This window comes from Achroia grisella, unplaced genomic scaffold, assembly GCF_030625045.1.
Source record: "Achroia grisella isolate CSIRO2021 unplaced genomic scaffold, CSIRO_AGI_Agris_v1 utg856, whole genome shotgun sequence".
Classification (NCBI taxonomy): domain Eukaryota; kingdom Metazoa; phylum Arthropoda; class Insecta; order Lepidoptera; family Pyralidae; genus Achroia; species Achroia grisella.
In genome coordinates this window covers 2,275,371-2,295,139 of record NW_026713045.1, presented here as the reverse complement: position 1 = coordinate 2,295,139, position 19,769 = coordinate 2,275,371, and the positions used below count along the sequence as shown (strand labels likewise).

At 31.6% G+C, this 19,769-nt stretch overlaps 3 protein-coding genes and 1 long non-coding RNA gene across 4 annotated transcripts; 2 read left to right on the top strand and 2 right to left on the bottom strand.

The window, feature by feature from the left end:
* The first annotated feature begins 103 nt into the window (after positions 1-103).
* Positions 104-1,043, top strand: LOC131852597 (uncharacterized). Its single transcript, XR_009357946.1, has 2 exons — positions 104-174; positions 761-1,043. It is a non-coding gene; the product is annotated as an uncharacterized LOC131852597 (long non-coding RNA).
* A 371-nt stretch (positions 1,044-1,414) lies between these two features.
* Positions 1,415-3,023, bottom strand: LOC131852596 (26S proteasome non-ATPase regulatory subunit 7). Its single transcript, XM_059203282.1, has 2 exons — positions 2,709-3,023; positions 1,415-2,305 (listed from the first exon to the last, which is right to left on the bottom strand). Exons 1-2 carry the CDS (start codon positions 2,881-2,883, stop codon positions 1,497-1,499), a joined length of 984 nt encoding a protein of 327 aa, XP_059059265.1. The 5' UTR covers positions 2,884-3,023; the 3' UTR covers positions 1,415-1,496.
* A 770-nt stretch (positions 3,024-3,793) lies between these two features.
* Positions 3,794-5,137, top strand: LOC131852679 (inosine triphosphate pyrophosphatase). The gene has a single exon (XM_059203392.1). It carries the CDS (start codon positions 3,920-3,922, stop codon positions 4,508-4,510), a length of 591 nt encoding a protein of 196 aa, XP_059059375.1. The 5' UTR covers positions 3,794-3,919; the 3' UTR covers positions 4,511-5,137.
* Positions 5,138-5,453: 316 nt separating this feature from the next.
* On the bottom strand, positions 5,454-18,767 carry LOC131852577 (protein artichoke). The gene is made up of 3 exons (XM_059203247.1): positions 18,628-18,767; positions 15,703-18,326; positions 5,454-7,871 (listed from the first exon to the last, which is right to left on the bottom strand). Exons 1-3 carry the CDS (start codon positions 18,765-18,767, stop codon positions 6,349-6,351), a joined length of 4,287 nt encoding a protein of 1,428 aa, XP_059059230.1. The 3' UTR covers positions 5,454-6,348.
* Positions 18,768-19,769: the final 1,002 nt, after the last annotated feature.

Below are 19,769 nucleotides of genomic sequence, written 5' to 3'. Positions count from 1 at the left end.
ATCAGAAATATTTCGGAGATAATCTGTAATATTATACTTATTTATGTATGTTTTAGGTGAATTAAGTACGAAATTAATTACCAAGGTACTGCTATAATAATAATAATTATCTAAAGAGATACAGTATTAATAATAATAACTAACGAAAATTCACACAGCGTCATGTAGTCCCAAGTAAGCAAAACTTGTTTTATTACTACTACTAGACTACTACGTAACTGATATCAAGGGTACTAGCCTACTGATATTAATAAGTACTTAGATATTTTTTAAAATGCATACATAATAAATATATATAGAAAACGCCCATTCCAATACCAATGAATACAAATATTTTAATCGTGCGAAGTATCGAATCCGCGACCATCGAAATCAAACCGCTAGACCACCGCGGCTGCCGAAAGTATTTCCATGGAGGTTTGCTCTGCTATGAATGGAAAAAAGAAGTTAGACACTTTTATTAGAGATTGATCTTATTATTAGATTGATACTCTGCTAACAAGAACATCTTTTGTATCCTCTAGATTTTCCTATTTTCTTCTTGGAAACAATTTGCAAAATATATAGAAAACAAGAATCCTTTCTGAATTTGATAAAAAAAAAAAAGTATAATTAGTTATTTTTTTTCCATTGATAAACGTAATCATCTCTATCATCATTATCTATTCAATCCTCCATTCCATCAATGCGATTACGTAGATTTAATTTCTGCGATTTTTGATAACATACTGTTTTGATAATCTTGTTCAATTTTTTGTAGATGTTGAGGGAATTGCGAGTATGCCGTAATAGTGTACGTTGGTGGGACTCTAGCGGAGATGGAATGAGGATCATAGCAAGGTCAATAAAGTCATGGAAACCTAAATGACTAGGTTTCCATGAGGATCAAGTGGATCCATTAAACTATATATGAAAAAGCTTAAGTAACACTTTTTTATGCATTTGAAATGTTAAACTGATAACTACTGATAGTTTCTGGTAACTGCTGGTAACCATCGCTTAAATACTTATATGAACAGGACCATGAATACCACAATATCAAATGAGGACCGTGATACCATAATTACATTGGATTGCGGAGAACTAAGGTTTCATGCTTCTAGTCTGCCATTTTACAGCGACTTTTTACAAAATCTTGGAATAGTAATGTTCTCTATTCTATTTATTTATTTATGTTGCCTTGAATGTGGTACAATAGTTGGCTTTAAAATTGTCCCTCACATTTAGTCCTCACTGACATGCAATGGATAATTAAATTTTGTCATTAACAAATTTTATTATTAACTTGGGTAGAATTGTCACATATGTAGCAAAGTATAAAAACTATGTATATAGACTAATCTTTTGTCATTTAGAATTTGTCATTTAAAATTTATGTTACCTACTCAGTACATTTACTAGTGAATAAAAATGTGATTCACATTAGTAAACACAGTTTATTTAAAAATAATTCAGCATTACATTGAAAACTTAAACCTAATTTCTCTAATTAAAAATTACTTTTTCTTTTCCTCTTTTTCTTTCTTCTCTCCTTTCACTTTGTCCTCGGTTTTTTTATCATCTTTGTCATCCTTTTTCTCTTTTTTATCTTTAGATTCCTCTTTTTTTCCTTCTTCTGCATCTCTATTAGTAATTTTATTGTTGATAAGGTTGTGCAATGCTATTATTGATCTTACAAGTGCAGCAAGATACACCACAAGACTCTGGTCATTAGTCTTGATATAAAGGTTATCAACAAAGTTATCATTAGCAATATCAGGCAAAAGATTAAATATATCTTGCAGTTGATAAATGATTTGATGATTCATTGGCAAAGACCCTTGACCAACTTGTATTAAATAATCTCGGATCTCATTCAATTGAGAGTGAAGGCCTCGTAATCCGAGTAACTGATTTGTTATACGTTGAGAAAGGCTACCAACTGTTGTATCCTTGATATCTCTTAAAAGATGTTCAACACCAACTTCTTCTGCTTCCTCAGCACCAATTTCACTAGGTACATGCTCAAAAGTTCTTGTAGTAGGACTGCCATCATCATGTACCTCTTCTACTGCCTGATAAGCTTCAGTGGGTAGACCCAGATCTTTGGGTTTAGCATCAATAATGACAAGTACTGAATTTGGACAGTAGCGTCTGATTAGTTCATTGATGGCCACATCATTCTGATGAAGTTTAGGGCCAGTGTGATACCAGCCCACAACTTTCTCACGAGCATTCACCTTCTTAAACATACCGTACATATTCTCCAAGTAATCATGGTCCAGAAACCATACAGATTTATCTTTGTCATCCTCATCAAAAGGAACTGAAAATGAAATATTTTTATAATTAGTTATAAATAACAATAATGGAATAATTTTTTTAGACAACCCAAATTAACTGGAAATCAGCTTATAGTTCACAAGATGAAAGTTACTATGTATTACTATGTACTATGATTAACACAATAACACAATAATCTATAAACAATGGACTGCATTGGGCATGATACCTGTGATTTTAGTTGCTATTATTAAATTTCTATTCATCCCTCAATTTCACTATCATGTCAGAGAGTGCAAACAAACACTTTGATAACAATAATTAGACGAAATAGGTATATTTACAAAATTACTATGTGGATTTATTAAAAGTAGTATATACCTAGAACAACTTAAATTCCACCTTCATCATATCCCAGCATGACAAAACGTTAAATATGGACTCACCTGCAAAACTGTTAGACACGTCGAGAACACCTTTAGCTCTCCAACAGCCCAGAAGTACGCCAACAACTCGTTTCTGGTTACCAATTTTGCCCATTCGGTTAAAGTGGTCCACGACACTCAGCAGAACAAGTGGGTGAACCACAACCTTTGTGGTAACAATTTCTTGACTAGGCATTATTCAGATTTCCTATTTGGATACTGTATAGAATTCTAAATAAATTATTAAAACGATTTATTTCTTTTTAACTATATTATCAAAGAACTAACGAAGAAAAAGGAAGCAAGTCATCAACAACAAATAAAATTTTGACAGTCATTCTCTTACGATTATTGACAGTGACGTTAGTAGTCACAGATAGCATGTTAGCTTTTAATCTGTATATTGACTCTATGGTGTGTACACAGAACAATAAATTATTGTAGTTTAAATGGTACATCCGCCTGCGCTGATGTTGGTGGTGCTCCAATAGAGGATGGCAAATCCACCAGGTACACCGCGTGGAGGTTTACCTTAAAGGTTTATTTTGGCGTTTTCTATGGTGAGCAGTAGTATTTTATTCTCATATTGAAGGAAAATTTAACCTTATTATTCAACATTATCGCAAGAAATGGTCATATAGGAGTTGGTCTCTTTCGCACTGCGGTGTTACTGTAGTAAAAAAAATCACATTTACCGTATTTCACAATGATAACAGTTTTAATATATGAATATAATCAGTTTACTAATTAATAATAGGTCACTTTGCTTATTTTTATGAAAACTGGTTATTATTATAATGAAAACCGGAAAAAAAGTAATTGACTATTATTTTTTTAATTTTAATATTGTGCTTTACATCTCTGGATGATAAATTTTATTTTAACAACGTGTTGCCATTGTTACATTAAAGTAAAATGAAACAATGAAAATCAGTATTAATTGAAGATAATTATTTCAAGTTACTCCTTTATAATAAATCAAAATAATGATTTAATATTACACATTTATTATGTAAATTGTTTTATTTTGATGATCGTCAGACATCGCTATTCAGCCTTTGGACTTGCTTATACTTACTTTAGTCTTTGGGCTTGCAAAACTTATTTGGCAACACTGTTTCCTATAAAAACGAAAATCTATTTATATTTATTTCATTTGAAATTTGTTAACACATTTTTTTATCTCACAATTTGGTATTAAGTTTTTTTCATTGAACATGTACGATTAATACATGCAAATTCTAAAAAGAATGGCGACCAAAACACTTACGTTTGTTACGGGTAATGTGAAGAAATTAGAAGAGGTTAGGGCTATACTCGGTAATAACTTCCCTTTGGAAGTTATAAATCATAAACTGGACTTACCGGAATTACAAGGAGAAATCGATGAGGTGTCTATCCAGAAATGTCAAGAAGCTGCTCGCCGCCTTAAAAAACCTGTGATTGTAGAAGATACATGTCTTTGTTTTAGAGCATTGAATGGACTTCCCGGGCCATATATCAAATGGTTCTTAGAAAAATTAGGACCTGAAGGACTTATTAAACTTTTAGAAGGATGGGAAGATAAATCTGCTGAAGCAGTTTGCACGTTTGCTTATTGTGCTGGCGATGAAGCATGTGAAGATGTTAAGATATTTCAAGGAAAAACCCAAGGAACAATTGTGCCTCCCAGAGGATCGAGAGATTTTGGTTGGGATTGTGTCTTTCAACCTGACGGTTATGATAGAACATATTCTGAATTACCAAAGGAAGAAAAAAATAAAATATCTCATAGATATAAGGCACTAGATAAATTGAAATCATACTTCATGGAAACCTCTTGATTTTTTATTTCTTGTTAAAATATTATTTAATTCATCATCGAATTAACTATCTTAGTATGTTGTAAGCTCTCTGGTTCAGAAGGAAATATTTTGTCTCTAATTTTGAATGTGACCAAATTTCTAAATAGCAATAGTTATATATCTTTTAAACCAGGGTTATAGGAGTAATTGATTTACCACCTGTTACATGTAGAAGTACAAAATGTTAACTATTTTGATTATTCTTCATAATTTAATTTGGTTAATTGGAATCTATCCTACTTTTTAAAAAATCTGACTTCAACCTCTACTTCCTGTACCTGCTCTCTCCCAGTCCCTTTACATTACTTCCACTACAATAGTAAATGAGGCAAAGCACTCTCTCACTTTATATTCCATCTATATCAATGACCATAATTTATTACAATATAAAAATTTGCATTATAAAACAAATGAAGTAATGAATTATAGGGATAAGGGGTCATTGCAAATTGATATAAATCAGAGCATTATTGTTTTATTTCATAAAATAATCAGCTATTATTACATATATCATTAAAATACAAAAGTGCATAAATCAAACTCCTATTTAATAGGACTTTCTTTATGGCTGCTTGAGTTTAATACATTACTTCTCAATATTCCATACCAAATTCTCTTTCAACCATCATTATCAAATTCCTTCTTTTTATTTAGTCCTACCTTTTCTTCCTAAGTGAATATGGCAGTAATTTTAAGATAAAATGGTAATAATTAATATGAGATTTCAATTCCTTACCATCTACCTACTTTTTACCATTACAATGTATTGCCAAAACATACAAACTAAAATATTTTTTTCAATGTTACCAATAATGAGGAATACTTAAATGTTATAGTTAAATAAAAATTAAAAAATACATTATTTATTTTATTAAACTAATTTATTTTATAATACTAAATGCTTTCCCTTCGAAATGGCAACTTTAAAATGCACATGGAAACACCACTCATTACTCAATTATTTATCATTTGAAATTGTAACGAATCTTAATTTTTACTTTAAAATAGACATGGATTGCAGACATATGAATAATAATGCTGAAAATTGACTCCACAACATCTTTTTTTTGGGACACGAGTTCCAATCTAAGCTGAGCTCGTGTTTTGAGTAAAACAAATGTAAAGGAATACACCCAGACGAATAAAAATGTTTGTACCAGGAATCGAACCCGAAATCATCGCGAAATAAGGCGGTGTGCTAAGCCGCTAAACGGTCGAGGCCGTCAAAATAGAAGAAAACTACATTTCATTTAAGATATTTTATTTAACTAATATATGTAAATTACATAGATATTGACACTAAACTAAAGAAATATTATTATTAGTTACTACTTAATATACTACGTATTATTTTAAGGTATTTAATAATTGTGCAGATACTACCAAATACTTAGATTGTCTGTGTATCAGGCAATTACGATATGGAGATTCGGTATATGCACATTGGTTATTCAACTTTAAACCCACTGTTTTTATTATTGCATTATTTTCTACATAAATATGGTAAATAAATCATTTCTAAGTAGGTATACTATCATATTTTTTGTGGATCTTCTAATGCAATGTAGAAGATATTTCATTTTTGTAGCTCATAGGTAGTTTCTGCAATAATGATTATTCCTGTCAATATAATATTTTCTGCGTCCTCTAATGTAATAACCAAAGAACAGCTAAGTAAGGCAATAATCAATAAGTACCAGATTTGCCTATGAACTATATAGCATATTCAGGGGTGCATCACTTATGGACATCAGTTATATGCTACATATAAAGTACACATCATATTTTTACCCAATGAATAGTTTACAAAATTACAGTTAAATTACGTAATGTATAAAATAATACAACGTAATGAATGATACAGATATGTTATTTAATAATCTAATACTGTTTGATGTTTGTACACCGGGTGCAATGTAGGGTGGTATATTTGTATTATTATAATTCTTATAATACCAGTCTTTATCATTAATTTGTCTCGTTTTGGTATTTCCTGAATTGGTTACATCTGAAAATCTTGTTTTAGCTTCCCTGTTAATAACTGGTGAATAATTACTGTCTTGAATGTCAAAATGAGATGCATGCGGCATATTCACTTTAGTAATAGTTGCCGGTCGCTTATAATTTGTAGTATAATTTTTCTTTCCTGCTTCTTCATTACTAGGTACTAATATTGCCGACAAAGCCGTTGGCTGATCATGTTCCACATGCTTCTTTATTATCGGTTTAGAGGTTACGGGCCTAGTAGAGTAAGCCTTGCTGCTTGTCTCTAGCCACGCTTGTAGTGACATGTCATTCGTAGTATCTGTAGTTATCAAAATGCCTTCCTTTTCAGTGACTTGAGTTATAGTTAGGTTTGATTCCATCAAATTATACTTGCTCAAATTATTAGGTTCTGTCTTTTCCTCTTCTATGTTTTTGGTCCTATTATAGGCTACGTGGGTGCTATTGTCATCATCAAGATATGCTTGGAGTTCATGAATTTCACTTTTTATTTTTTGATGAGTTGTACTATTGTGCATTTTGTTAATTGGTGGTTTGGTTGCGACAATTTTAATCGACTGTCCAATATTATCATTAGTACTATAATTATTTACACCTTGGTCACTGACACTTTTTTGTGATATATTGACTGTTGGATTAGGTATTGGTTTAAAACCACCCGCTGTAGTAGGTAACATTGGCGCAAATCCACCAGTTTCAAATTTCGGTGTTTCTGGATTTTGATATTTGTGTTGTGAATTTCTGTTCTCTGACCAATCTACTTTACGTCCATTATTCAATAATTTCCCCATATCAAGGGAAGGTAAAGGCATTCCGAAAAATGTAAAACCACTTGTAGGGTGTGATGGTACATTTGGTTTCACAGGATTCCTGTTTGTGGTATTTTTCATTTCCGCATAGAGTGTTGGTATACCTTGATTTTCATGAGATTTGTTACTTTGTATAAGATTTATATCATTATTTAAACCTTCTATTAAAGTCTCATTATAGGGATAATCAACGTATTCATCGTAAAAGTATTCAGATTCTTCTGGAGATGGTCTATTGTTTATCTTATTAACATGATAGTTATTCTTTATTTGAGTTGTGTAATCTTTTATTTTGTCAAGGGAGGAGAAGACTTGTGATGTCGCTAGATTTGGCAATAATGCTTCATTTTCATGGGTCAAACAAGACCTTACATCTTCATTATGTACTCGTACATTTGCACAATCATTTCGCGAAAATGGCATCATTTTTACATATGTACCATCAACACACTTTGGACCAACTGAGGTAGATTCAGATAACCAAGATTTGAACCAAATGATTCCACAATTGCAAATCAATGGATTTCCTGAAACAATATATTTAAACGACATCAGATGAACTTTCGAAATCTGAAAGTATAATGGCCTTATTTTTTTATAGCAATTCATTCGAATCAGTGGACATTAAACATGAATAAAATGATTCACAAATGTTTTGTATATAATTTTAAATTACCTAAATTAGTTAGATAAATGGAGGTAGACCCTTAGACTAGGAGTCTGTATATATATATATATATATATATATATATATATAAACACCTCTTTGGGCACTTTGTTGATCACGCCACAACCTACACACTTGCCGATTCCACCTTTTGCACTGAATAACTTGACTCCTATCGCGTATATCTCAGGCGGTATGGCAACGTCGCATTCTATTTTGCGATGTGGCCATATATATTCGTCGATAGTACGATATACTCGACACTTTTTTTACTAATAATTCGTGACTGAATGGCTCCGAACGGCTAAATTTTTGGTATACACAAAGACTTTTTGGCTCTGAATATATTCCAAAAATCAATTAATTATGTTGATCACTTTATATACTCGTCCTTACTGCGATACTTACTTTCATCCGAATATATATAGATACCGTAACGGTCTATCAATTATGACTTTATTAATTTACTAATGTAGATATTTTATATTCGCAATGCTCCATACATGCAAGCTCCAGCAACGGTGGAGGCAGGGTCCCCCCTGCACCGTACACCGCACCCCGCGCACACAAACAAATTAGATATTTTTTGAATACACAAAGACTTTTTGGCTCTGTATATATATTTCAAAAATCAGTTAATTGTGTTGATCACTTTATATACTGGTCCTTACTGCGATACTTATTTTAATCCGAATATATATAGATACCGTAACGGTCTATCAATTATGAATTTACTAATCTAGATATTTTATATTCGCAATGCTCCATACATGCAAGCTCCAGCAACGGTGGAGACAGGGGGAGCACCGTACACCGCACCCCGCGCACACAAACAAATTAGAATAAATTAAATTCATAAGATTATTTATATATTTCGACTGCCTCGGTGGTCACACCGCTTTACATCCGATGGTCGCGGGTTCGATTTCTCGCACGATGCAAACATTTGTACTCATCGGTCATCGATTGTTTTCATCGGTCTGGGTGTTTTATATGTATATTATATATGTATTTACAAAATAAAAATATCTATTTATATCAGTTCAGTATCAGTCTGGGTTAATTGTCCAGGGTTATTTATTATATTTTTATAAACGGTTATCTTTTTCCATCGCACCGCTCGCTATCGACAGTGAATTCATAGAAATGTCACTCTAAAAACAAAAATAGTTTTGTGTTTTGTATTTCAAATACTAAATGCAAAATAGGTATTTTCAAAATACTTTTTAAAAATTAAGTACCTTTTGAATTTTTGTCCAAACCTCAGATATTTTATTTATTTTAGGTATATCAATCATTACATAGTAATATAAAAACAAAGTCGCTGTCGCATCTAACAGTACATAAACAAAGAAAGAAGACTTTGGCTCTGATACCGTAACGGCCTATGAATTATGAATTTATTATACCTAATCTAGATATTTTATATTCGCAATGCTATGTACATTGTAATATCCGCCTCCATTCATTGTAACGGTGGAGGGACTAAATAGTTGAATAAAACTGAATAAGCAGTTGCTCCACTCTATAGGTACTGCGTCGTCGTCGTATGCTGTTCATTTTTTCACTCGTTTTGGCGCCAAGAGAGGGTCACATAGTCGTGGTCAAGTTAAGAACTTATAATTTAATTTTGATAACAATAGATACAAGTAAAAAGTAGGTATTATATTAATGTACGTAAGTACTGTACTTAAAAATATTTATTCTTTACTGTATGTACATTTGAAAAACTTAACACTTAAGGACTTGTACATATACACGTACATACTGCCATTTTCTCTTAAAGACATCCAGAGAAGCACTATTTATCAAATACGCGGGGTGCACCGACCTTTGACCTTATAACACCTGATTCGCGCGTAACGAATTACATTGCTACTTTTTGGTATTTTATAGTGGATATGTCACTATAAAATATTATTATTTCTTTAGATTATGACATAATAACATATAGTTTACATGATTTTAAGGGAAACATACGATAAAAAAAATCCCGTAAAATGTAAAAGATAAAAAATGGTTATTGTTGGTTATCCTTAAGAGATAGACATATACCATCACGGACTTTTTTGTTGACCTTATTTTGATACATCTCAAAGCACTAGACAACACGCATTTTCATTAAACAGTATTGTATTTTTTTATTTCTTTAACTTTAATGCACAAAAAAATTTGTACATGTGGCGGACTTAATATTTTGCCGCGTTATTTACCAGGCAACCATGAGTGGTGCAGCGAAAGATTATTGGCGGTGCACTAATATAAATAAGAAATGTCAAAAAAAGATTTATAAAGATAATAAAGATAAGCAAAATATACATTTCTATAAAAAAATAACAATATACATACATAAATATATATCTAAATATAACCCATAAATGTATAAATATTATATATAAGTAAATACATAATGATCCGATAATCAAATTATAAGTACAGTCTCAAATTGAAAGTAAGAAAATCAGAAAATATAGAGAGAACTATATGGATATAACAGAAAGATGTGAAAAAAGGAGAAGGACAGTAAAAAAGTTACAAATTTAAATAATGTTCCCGCAATTTCTGTTTAAATGAATTTATTACATTATTATATATATTAGGCATACGACTAGCCTTATGACTGTTACTTTTTTTTTTAATCTATACATCTATACATGTAAATAAAATTGGAGTGTCTGTTTGTAATATTGAAATAACCGTTTTTTACTACTTGCATATGAATATAAATACGGTACATACACCAAAATAACATATTTTACAAGTTTTGTCTGTCTGTCTGTCTGTTTGTTCCGGCTAATCTCTGAAATAGCTGGACCGATTTTGACGGGACTTTTTTTGGCAAGTAGCTGATGTAATAAGGAGTAACTTACGCTACTGTTATTTTAGAAAAATAAAATAAAATTTCACGCGGACGAAGTCGCTGGGGCCAGCTAGTCTATAGATATACCGAGATTTAATGTTTAAGTTGCTATTATGTTGTTGACAAAATTTTACTGTAATGTTACTATTACGTTATCCTACACAATTTGTATTATTTTGGATGAATAAATAAATAAATAAATAATAATCTATACATCTATACATTTAATAAAAATTGGAGTGTCTGTTTGTAATATAGAAAAAACCGTTTTTTACTACATGCATATGAATATATATAAGGTACATATACCAAAATAACAATTTTTATAATTTTTGTCTGTCTGTCTGTCGGTCTGTTTGTTCCGGCTAATCTCTGAAATGGCTGGACCGATTTTGACGGTACTTTTTTTGGCAGGTAGCTGATTTATAAGGAGTAACTTAGGTTACTTTTATTTTAGAAAAATAAAGTTAAATTCCACGCGGACGAAGTCGCGGGAACACCTTGTTTTTAATAAAAACATCTTTTTTGTGGTACTTGAGAATGTTGAAGCCTGTTGTTTGTAATATTGAAATAACCGTTTTTTACTACTTGCATATGAATATAAATACGGTACATACACCAAAATAACATATTTTACAATTTTTGTCTGTCTGTCTGTTTGTTCCGGCTAATCTCTGAAATGGCTGGACCGATTTTGACGGGACTTTTTTTGGCAGGTAGCTGATGTAATAAGGAGTAACTTAGGCTACTTTTATTTTAGAAAAATAAAGTTAAAAACCACGTGGACGAAGTCGCGGGAACAGCTAGTGTATAATATATTAGAGATACCTACGTGTTTTTTTATTGATGACTAGCTGTACACGGGATTTCGTCCGTGTTGAATTTAACTTTATTTTTCTAAAATATAAGAAGTTAAATTCCACGCGGACGAAGTCGGGTGTACAGCTAGTTGTCGGTAGTCTAGCGATTTAGCTAGCACACTGCTTTGATTCCTGCTTGGTGGTCGAGGGTTCGATTCCTCGCACGCTGCAAACATTTGTATTCATGAGTATGATTGTTTGTAACGGTCTGGGTGTTTTCTATGTATAGATAATATATATGTATTTACGAAAAAAAATCTTTGTATTTATATCAGTACCCATAACATAATCTTCAGCTAGCTTAACTTGGGTCTAGATGAAGCTGTGTGAATTGTCCTGAGATTACTATTATTACTATAATAAATCTTTTCAAATCAGCCGATGTTTATTTTTGCCATAATACGTGCTGTTACCATGTGATAATATTACGTACGTACTTATTAAACTATTAACTTATTATTAAATTGTTTGTAACGGTCTGGGTGTTTTCTATGTATAGATAATATATATGTATTTACGAAAAAAATCTTTGTATTTATATCAGTACCCATAACATAATCTTCAGCTAGCTTAACTTGGGTCTAGATGAAGCTGTATGAATTGTCCTGAGATTACTATTATTATTAATTGGTACACAGGTAAACTACTAACTAGGCCATATTGGTGTTGTTTGTTATGGTGAAAAAACTAGTAGGTATATATATAAGTTACACGTACAATTTCAAAGACTTATTTCTTGAAAACTACTGGCTATTCTGAAATAAAACTTTAGTGTTTGTATATGTAATGTTTGCATATAAAATATGATTAAAGGTTACCAGTGTATTTACACTTTTACTGAACAAACAGAGTTGTTTAATACTGAAAATATTGTGTGGAAGGCATCAATTACTTTCAGTGCATGTATAGCTTTTCTCTTTTCCTAATTATTATTATTATTAAGTTTAAAGTGGTTGAATTTTACGTAAGGGGTTTTTATACATTATTTCTAATGTACCATTTATTTTAAGTTTTTTAAACTCTATTCATCGAGACCTATCTAATGAGTCCAAACACGATATTTCTGCTGTAAGTTTTCGAAGAGTATGTTCATCATCTGATAATACTGGTGCCAGCATGAAGTCAAGGTTAACAGATAACTAATTACTTTTATTTCGTCAAAATCTTTAGATTACGTATAATAAATTCATAATATCGCTACCTATTCAAATCAAAACAAGTATTAGGTACTTCATGTACTAGTATATAAATTCATCAACACACAAGTAAATGATTTTTAAATATATTCAGAGCCAAAAAATCTTTGTGCATTTAAAAAAAATGCCGATACGGATTCACTATTGCAGGAAATTGTTGAAAAAATATATATCGAGTATAAGTATCTACTACTATCAACGAATACATTTGGCAACAACGCATGGTCTCGGCCGGAACGGCAACATCGCATATTAGAATACAAAGATAGTGATAGAAAGAGAGAGACAGTGGATCAGCAATATCTACGGATCGTGGCTGGATCAACTAAGTGTGCAAGTGTATATAAATATATATATATATACATTTGTCTTTAATTCAAAGGAAATATAAATAATGAACGCATCACATTTAAAACAGTATAAATAGTTAATAATTTAATAATAAGTTAATAGTTTAATAAGTACGTACGTAATATTATCACATGGTAACAGCACGTATTATGGCAAAAATAAACATCGGCTGATTTGAAAAGATTTATTATAGTAATAATAGTAATCTCAGGACAATTCACACAGCTTCATCTAGACCAAAGTTAAGCTAGCTGAAGATTATGTTATGGGTACTGATATAAATACAAAGATTTTTTTTCGTAAATACATATATATTATCTATACATAGAAAACACCCAGACCGTTACAAACAATCATACTCATGAATACAAATGTTTGCAGCGTGCGAGGAATCGAACCCTCGACCACCAAGCAGGAATCAAAGCAGTGTGCTAGCTAAATCGCTAGACTACCGACAACTAGCTGTACACGCGACTTCGTCCGCATGGAATTTAACTTCTTATATTTTAGAAAAATAAAGTTAAATTCAACACGGACGAAATCCCGTGTACAGCTAGTCATCAATAAAAAAACACGTAGGTATCTCTAATATATTATACACTAGCTGTTCCCGCGACTTCGTCCACGTGGTTTTTAACTTTATTTTTCTAAAATAAAAGTAGCCTAAGTTACTCCTTATTACATCAGCTACCTGCCAAAAAAAGTCCCGTCAAAATCGGTCCAGCCATTTCAGAGATTAGCCGGAACAAACAGACAGACAGACAAAAATTGTAAAATATGTTATTTTGGTGTATGTACCGTATTTATATTCATATGCAAGTAGTAAAAAACGGTTATTTCAATATTACAAACAACAGGCTTCAACATTCTCAAGTACCACAAAAAAGATGTTTTTATTAAAAACAAGGTGTTCCCGCGACTTCGTCCGCGTGGAATTTAACTTTATTTTTCTAAAATAAATGTAACCTAAGTTACTCCTTATAAATCAGCTACCTGCCAAAAAAAAGTACCGTCAAAATCGGTCCAGCCATTTCAGAGATTAGCCGGAACAAACAGACAGACAGACAGACAGACTAAAATTATAAAAATAGTTATTTTGGTATATGTACCTTATATATATTCATATGCATGTAGTAAAAAACGGTTTTTTCAATATTACAAACAGACACTCCAATTTTTATTAAATGTATAGATGTATAGATTATTATTTATTTATTTATTTATTCATCCAAAATAATACAAATTGTGTAGGATAACGTAATAGTAACATTACAGTAAAATTTTGTCAATAACATAATAGCAACTTAAACATTAAATCTCGGTATATCTATAGACTAGCTGGTCCCAGCGACTTCGTCCGCGTGAAATTTTATTTTATTTTTCTAAAATAACAGTAGCGTAAGTTACTCCTTATTACATCAGCTACTTGCCAAAAAAAGTCCCGTCAAAATCGGTCCAGCTATTTCAGAGATTAGCCGGAACAAACAGACAGACAGACAGACTGTACTATGCTATACTATGTATTGATTGATATACCTAAAATAAATATAATATCTGAGGTTTGAACAAAAACTCAAAGGGTAATTTATTTTGAAAAAGTATTTTGAAAATACCTATTTTGCTTTTAGTGTTATAGTACTTTAACTGTTATGTTTTAAGTAACAATGTTTAATTATAATTAATACTACTGCACCAACACTCCGATCGTGCAAAAAAATTTGCTGTTTCATTATTTTTTAGTTCAATTAGTGGTCTACCTAAGTTCTGGGCTAAGGGGGGGGAGAGTCATGACGCCCCCATGACTCCCATGACCTCCATGACGCTCCCCCCTGGATCCGCCGTTGCGTCTTCTCTTTATTCGCTCAGTAACGTTGTTACAAAAGAAAAGATTCCCATCCAAAAAATAACAAGTATTGAGGTTTGATCTGGAGTCACGTTACTCCAGACTGATTTCTATAAATATTTAGATTAGGTAGACTATTATTTTTGAAATACTAGCTAGACATTATTAAGTTACTGTAGCCATAATGTAGTAGCCCAAACGTGCCAATGAGGAAGCCCTTGGCAAATGCTGCACCCTGATTGGCCCGTTTGAATTGGATCAAGAACTGCTCGTATGCCAAAAAGGTGGATTTGTATAAAATCGTGTATAAATCGCTTAATTATTATTATTACTCGTCGTGACAGTTGTGGCTCAAAACGGATCAACATTTATATATGGTCAGCTGGCATTAGATCAACAAAAGGCCTCCGGATCAACAAGTGAAAAAGGATCAACAAAAAACTACCTATACGGCACGTCTGAGCCACAAAGTGCCCAAGGGGATATTTATATATATATATATATATATATATATATATATATATATATATATATGGTTATTTGACTGACTATATTTTTTGTAACAATATGTAATTACTTACCATCGATATCTAATATAGCAATATTGTTCCTTAAATTGCTGAATGTATCTTCGGCCACAAAACTCATCTTGTTATGTCGCAATGAAAGTACTTTCAGTCTCGACATAGAATCAAATGGTTGATCATTAATGTAACATATCAAATTATTATCCAAATTAAGTTCAACTAGCCACTCCATGTACTGAAAAGAGTTCTTTGTTATTTTTGTTAATTTATTAAAGCTCAAATCCAAGACTTCCAAAGATGTCAGCAACCTTAAACCTGAGTTATCAACATTTTTCAATTGATTGTTACTTATATTTAAGTACTGCACTAGAGGAATGTTTTCAAAAGCTCTTGGTGATATATATTGTAATCTATTTCCTTGTAATTCTATTATTTTTAATTTCGGGAGATTAGAGAATACATTATCAGGTAAATCTATAATATGATTTCTACTTAGATATAGAGATACTAAATTAGGTAGATTTACAATTGCTTTCGGATGAATAACTTCAATTTGATTTCCATCTAAATCTATTGTACTTAAGTCCCTTAAATCTTTAAAGCTTCCTGTACGTAACTCATTTACTTTATTGAAAGGCATTTTTATTTCCATTAATGATTGGATATTGTTTATAACATTGCCATCAAAATGTTTGATATGGTTGTAACTGGCATCTAGTATTTTCAACTTAGGCAATATATTTAATGTGACAGGTAATTCATTCAAATTATTAGAAGATATATTCAAAATCTCGACATCTAATGCTCTGTTTACAATATTTGGACTGAAACTTTTTAATTTATTTTTACTAAAGTCTAATGTAGATAATGCAGCATTCTCTTGTATTGCTACGAAATCAAAATTGTCAATAGTATTTCCATGTAAATTTACTTGTTTTAGACGAACAAGTTTACTGAAGCTTTTTGGGTGAACCGAAATTATTTGATTATCACGCAAGTCTAATATTTCCAATCGTTCTAAATCACTGAAAGTTGTTGTTTCTATTTGTCTTAACCCATTGCGTTTCATATAAAGACGTCTTAGATTGTGAAGACCTTTCATACTTCCATATGCAATTTTTTGAATTCCGTTGTTAGAAATATCCAATGTTCTTAAAGAAGGCAAATCAAAGTCTGGTGATGGTGGAATTGGAAGACTTGTTATTTGATTTTTTTGTAGATATAATTGTTCCAATCCTCTTGGTAAACCAGGTATAAATTCAATGAGCTTGTTAGAACTTGCATCGACTTCAAACAAGTTTACTAAGTTTCTGAAGGTGGCAGGATGTATGGAAACTAAAGCATTCCCTGATACATTTATGTATTCCAACAAAGGAGATTCAATGAAAGTTATTGGATCTATAATTGTCAATAAATTATTGCTAAAATTTATTCTTCTCAGCGCTGGTAGATTATATAACATTTTAGGTTGCAATCGTTGAAAGTAATTGAATGATAAATCTAAACCTTTCAAAGCAGGAAGATTCCAGAATGGTCCTTCATTCATATCACTTAAAGAATTATTACTCAAATGTAACTCCCTTAAAGCAGGCATGGCTACAAACGCATCTGCCTGAATATATTTAATACTATTTTTATTTAAATGCAACCTCTCAAGACTAGGATGACCTCTCAAGGCACCTCGAGGAATTTCCTGTAGTAAGTTGTCACTCATATCTAAAAACTTTAATCGTGGTAAAGCGTCAAGTAAAGCTCTAAATTCAGAAATGTGCATTATTTGATTACCAATTAGATTCAATTCTTCTACACCACTACCTGATTGTTGCAAAAATGATTCCGGGTGTATTTGACTTATTCTATTATAGTTTAGATCTACTATTCTCAATTTAGGAACTCTATGAAATGCTCCATGATGTATTATATTTATATTATTATTTGACAAAAATAATTTTTCCAGCATAGGTTGATCAACAAAAGCACCTTCATTCAATTTATCTATGACATTGTTATTTAGGTTTAAATGAGATAAAAGTGGTAGGTCTCTAGTAGCTCTTCCTACCATAGTAGCATCAGATATTTCATTGTTACTTAATGATAATTCATTTAATACAGGAAGCAGTGATAAAGCCCGCATGTGTATCTGATTAATTCCACAATTTGTTATTTCTAGCCTCCTCAATTTTGGCAAGTTGTACAGAGCATTTTCCTTTAGTATACGAAGATTAGGGCTTCCTTGTACAAATAATCTTTCTAAACTTGGCAAATTTTCAAAAGTATGTTCATTTACTGCATTTAAAGAACTCGAATGTATATTTATGTATCGTAATTTTGGCATATTTGAAAGAGTAGGTATCCTCTTTAAATTATTGGACTGTAATGTGATGGCTTGTAGATTTTGCAGTTTCATTATACTTTCTGCAGGAAGATTCTTTAAATCATTTTCAACAATAAATACTTCTACAAGATTCATCTCTTGCGATTCTAGCCACGCAGCGGATAATCTCTCTATTCCATTATGTCGTAACATCAATCGCAGTATTTTTACATTTTGAAATATTCTTCCAGGTAGAGACGGTAGATAATTATTTTCAATGATCAATTCATCAATAGGTTTTCTAAGATAATCCCCTATTTTCTGAATGCCTTTTTGAACTTGCAGCAGATCGCTGTGTGTACACCTAGAAACATAGTTTAAATTGAAATACATCGACGACTGGAGGCTATGAATATACTAAATCAACAAACTAAATAATTTATTTAAAAATTAATCATAAATTTATTTAAAGTATTTTTAGCTAAATATTAAAATTAAGCGAGCATCCTTGAAACTCTGACGCATGGATCTTCATTACTAGATTATTACATTTTAGATAGGTTTTATTATATTATTTTATTTTGTATTTATAGCAAACTAAAGTTAAAAAAAATTTATATTTTTTTTAACACAAAATTTCTTTTGCACTTATGTTTGCTACTTACCATATTTGAATGTCTTCATTGCGATTAGTGCATATGCAAGGTAATATTGTATCTGGAGCGGGGCATGGCGTAGATTGTCCAAATGCAACTTCAAACGTCACGAGAATGAGCCAGAGAATCGTTTTTGTATTCGAATCCATTCCTTTACTTCTTCAGAGTTCATTGTAGCATAACAACCCCTAATTTACTTGTCTTCGTACAAACCTGAAAATTAAAATAGAAAAATATAAAATAAATTAATTTACAGTAGCTACCCAATGCCAATGTTGTCGAGAATATATAACAAGTATAGGAAGACAGTTGTCGACACTTAATTCAAGTATAATCCGGTGGCGTCAAGGACCGACAGTACTGAAAACAATGAAAATGGAAACAATAGGCTAGGCAGAACGGTCCGGTGATTAGACTGCACTTTCACTTGTTCGACCATTGTTTCTATTGGCGATCTATGGCGTGCATGCAATGTTTTCCTTGCGTCATTGTATAGAGATTACACAATCCCATTTAATTTGGAGGTTTAGGACTTCTTAATGTAGGTCATGAACTTGTAGTTCATTGGTTATGATTACCGGGATATTTCAGTTAGAAATTGTCTTTTCTTTGTTGATTTGCATTTGCATTGTTCAGTAACAATGTAATTACAACAGGTTGAAACGCCAAGTACATTATACACGCCTATCGTCTACTTACTCGTATTGAATTAAAATTTTACTTGTTTCTGTGTGTACCCTTCTTCTTTTTAAACCATAATCAACCAATTTATTGGTGTAGGCCTCCTTCAATCCGCTCTATTTTATTATTTGTGCCTACGCTAAACACAAGAAATTAATGTAACTACAGCATTCTAAAGTTACAAAATAACACATGCAACCAACGTTTGCGATTGCGGTCGTTTATACCGAACAGTTTATATCTGGAGTTGTTGATACTACAGATGATTTCAATGATGCAAACAACTCACTGAAATCTTAACAAACGATTTGTTTCAATACGCCGCGCCGGTACCTTATAATTGTAATGATTGATCGCTATGGCAATTGCGGATAGTTCGTTAAGATTTCACGGAAACATATTAACACAAGATTATAAACATAGATATACGTGCAATCGCATATATACTATGTAATAATTGCGATATTGTT

Excerpts from the sequence above, each read along its gene's own strand:
- LOC131852596 (XM_059203282.1), bottom strand. The coding sequence starts at position 2,883 with ATGCCTAGTCAAGAAATTGTTACCACAAAGGTTGTGGTTCACCCACTT. Across the intron at positions 2,306-2,708 it reads CGTGTCTAACAGTTTTGCAG|TTCCTTTTGATGAGGATGAC; the intron begins GTGAGTCCATAT and ends TTTCATTTTCAG.
- LOC131852679 (XM_059203392.1), top strand. The coding sequence starts at position 3,920 with ATGCAAATTCTAAAAAGAATGGCGACCAAAACACTTACGTTTGTTACG.
- LOC131852577 (XM_059203247.1), bottom strand. The coding sequence starts at position 18,767 with ATGGATTCGAATACAAAAACGATTCTCTGGCTCATTCTCGTGACGTTT. Across the intron at positions 18,327-18,627 it reads AATGAAGACATTCAAATATG|GTGTACACACAGCGATCTGC; the intron begins GTAAGTAGCAAA and ends CTATGTTTCTAG. Across the intron at positions 7,872-15,702 it reads TGCTATATTAGATATCGATG|GAAATCCATTGATTTGCAAT; the intron begins GTAAGTAATTAC and ends ATATTGTTTCAG.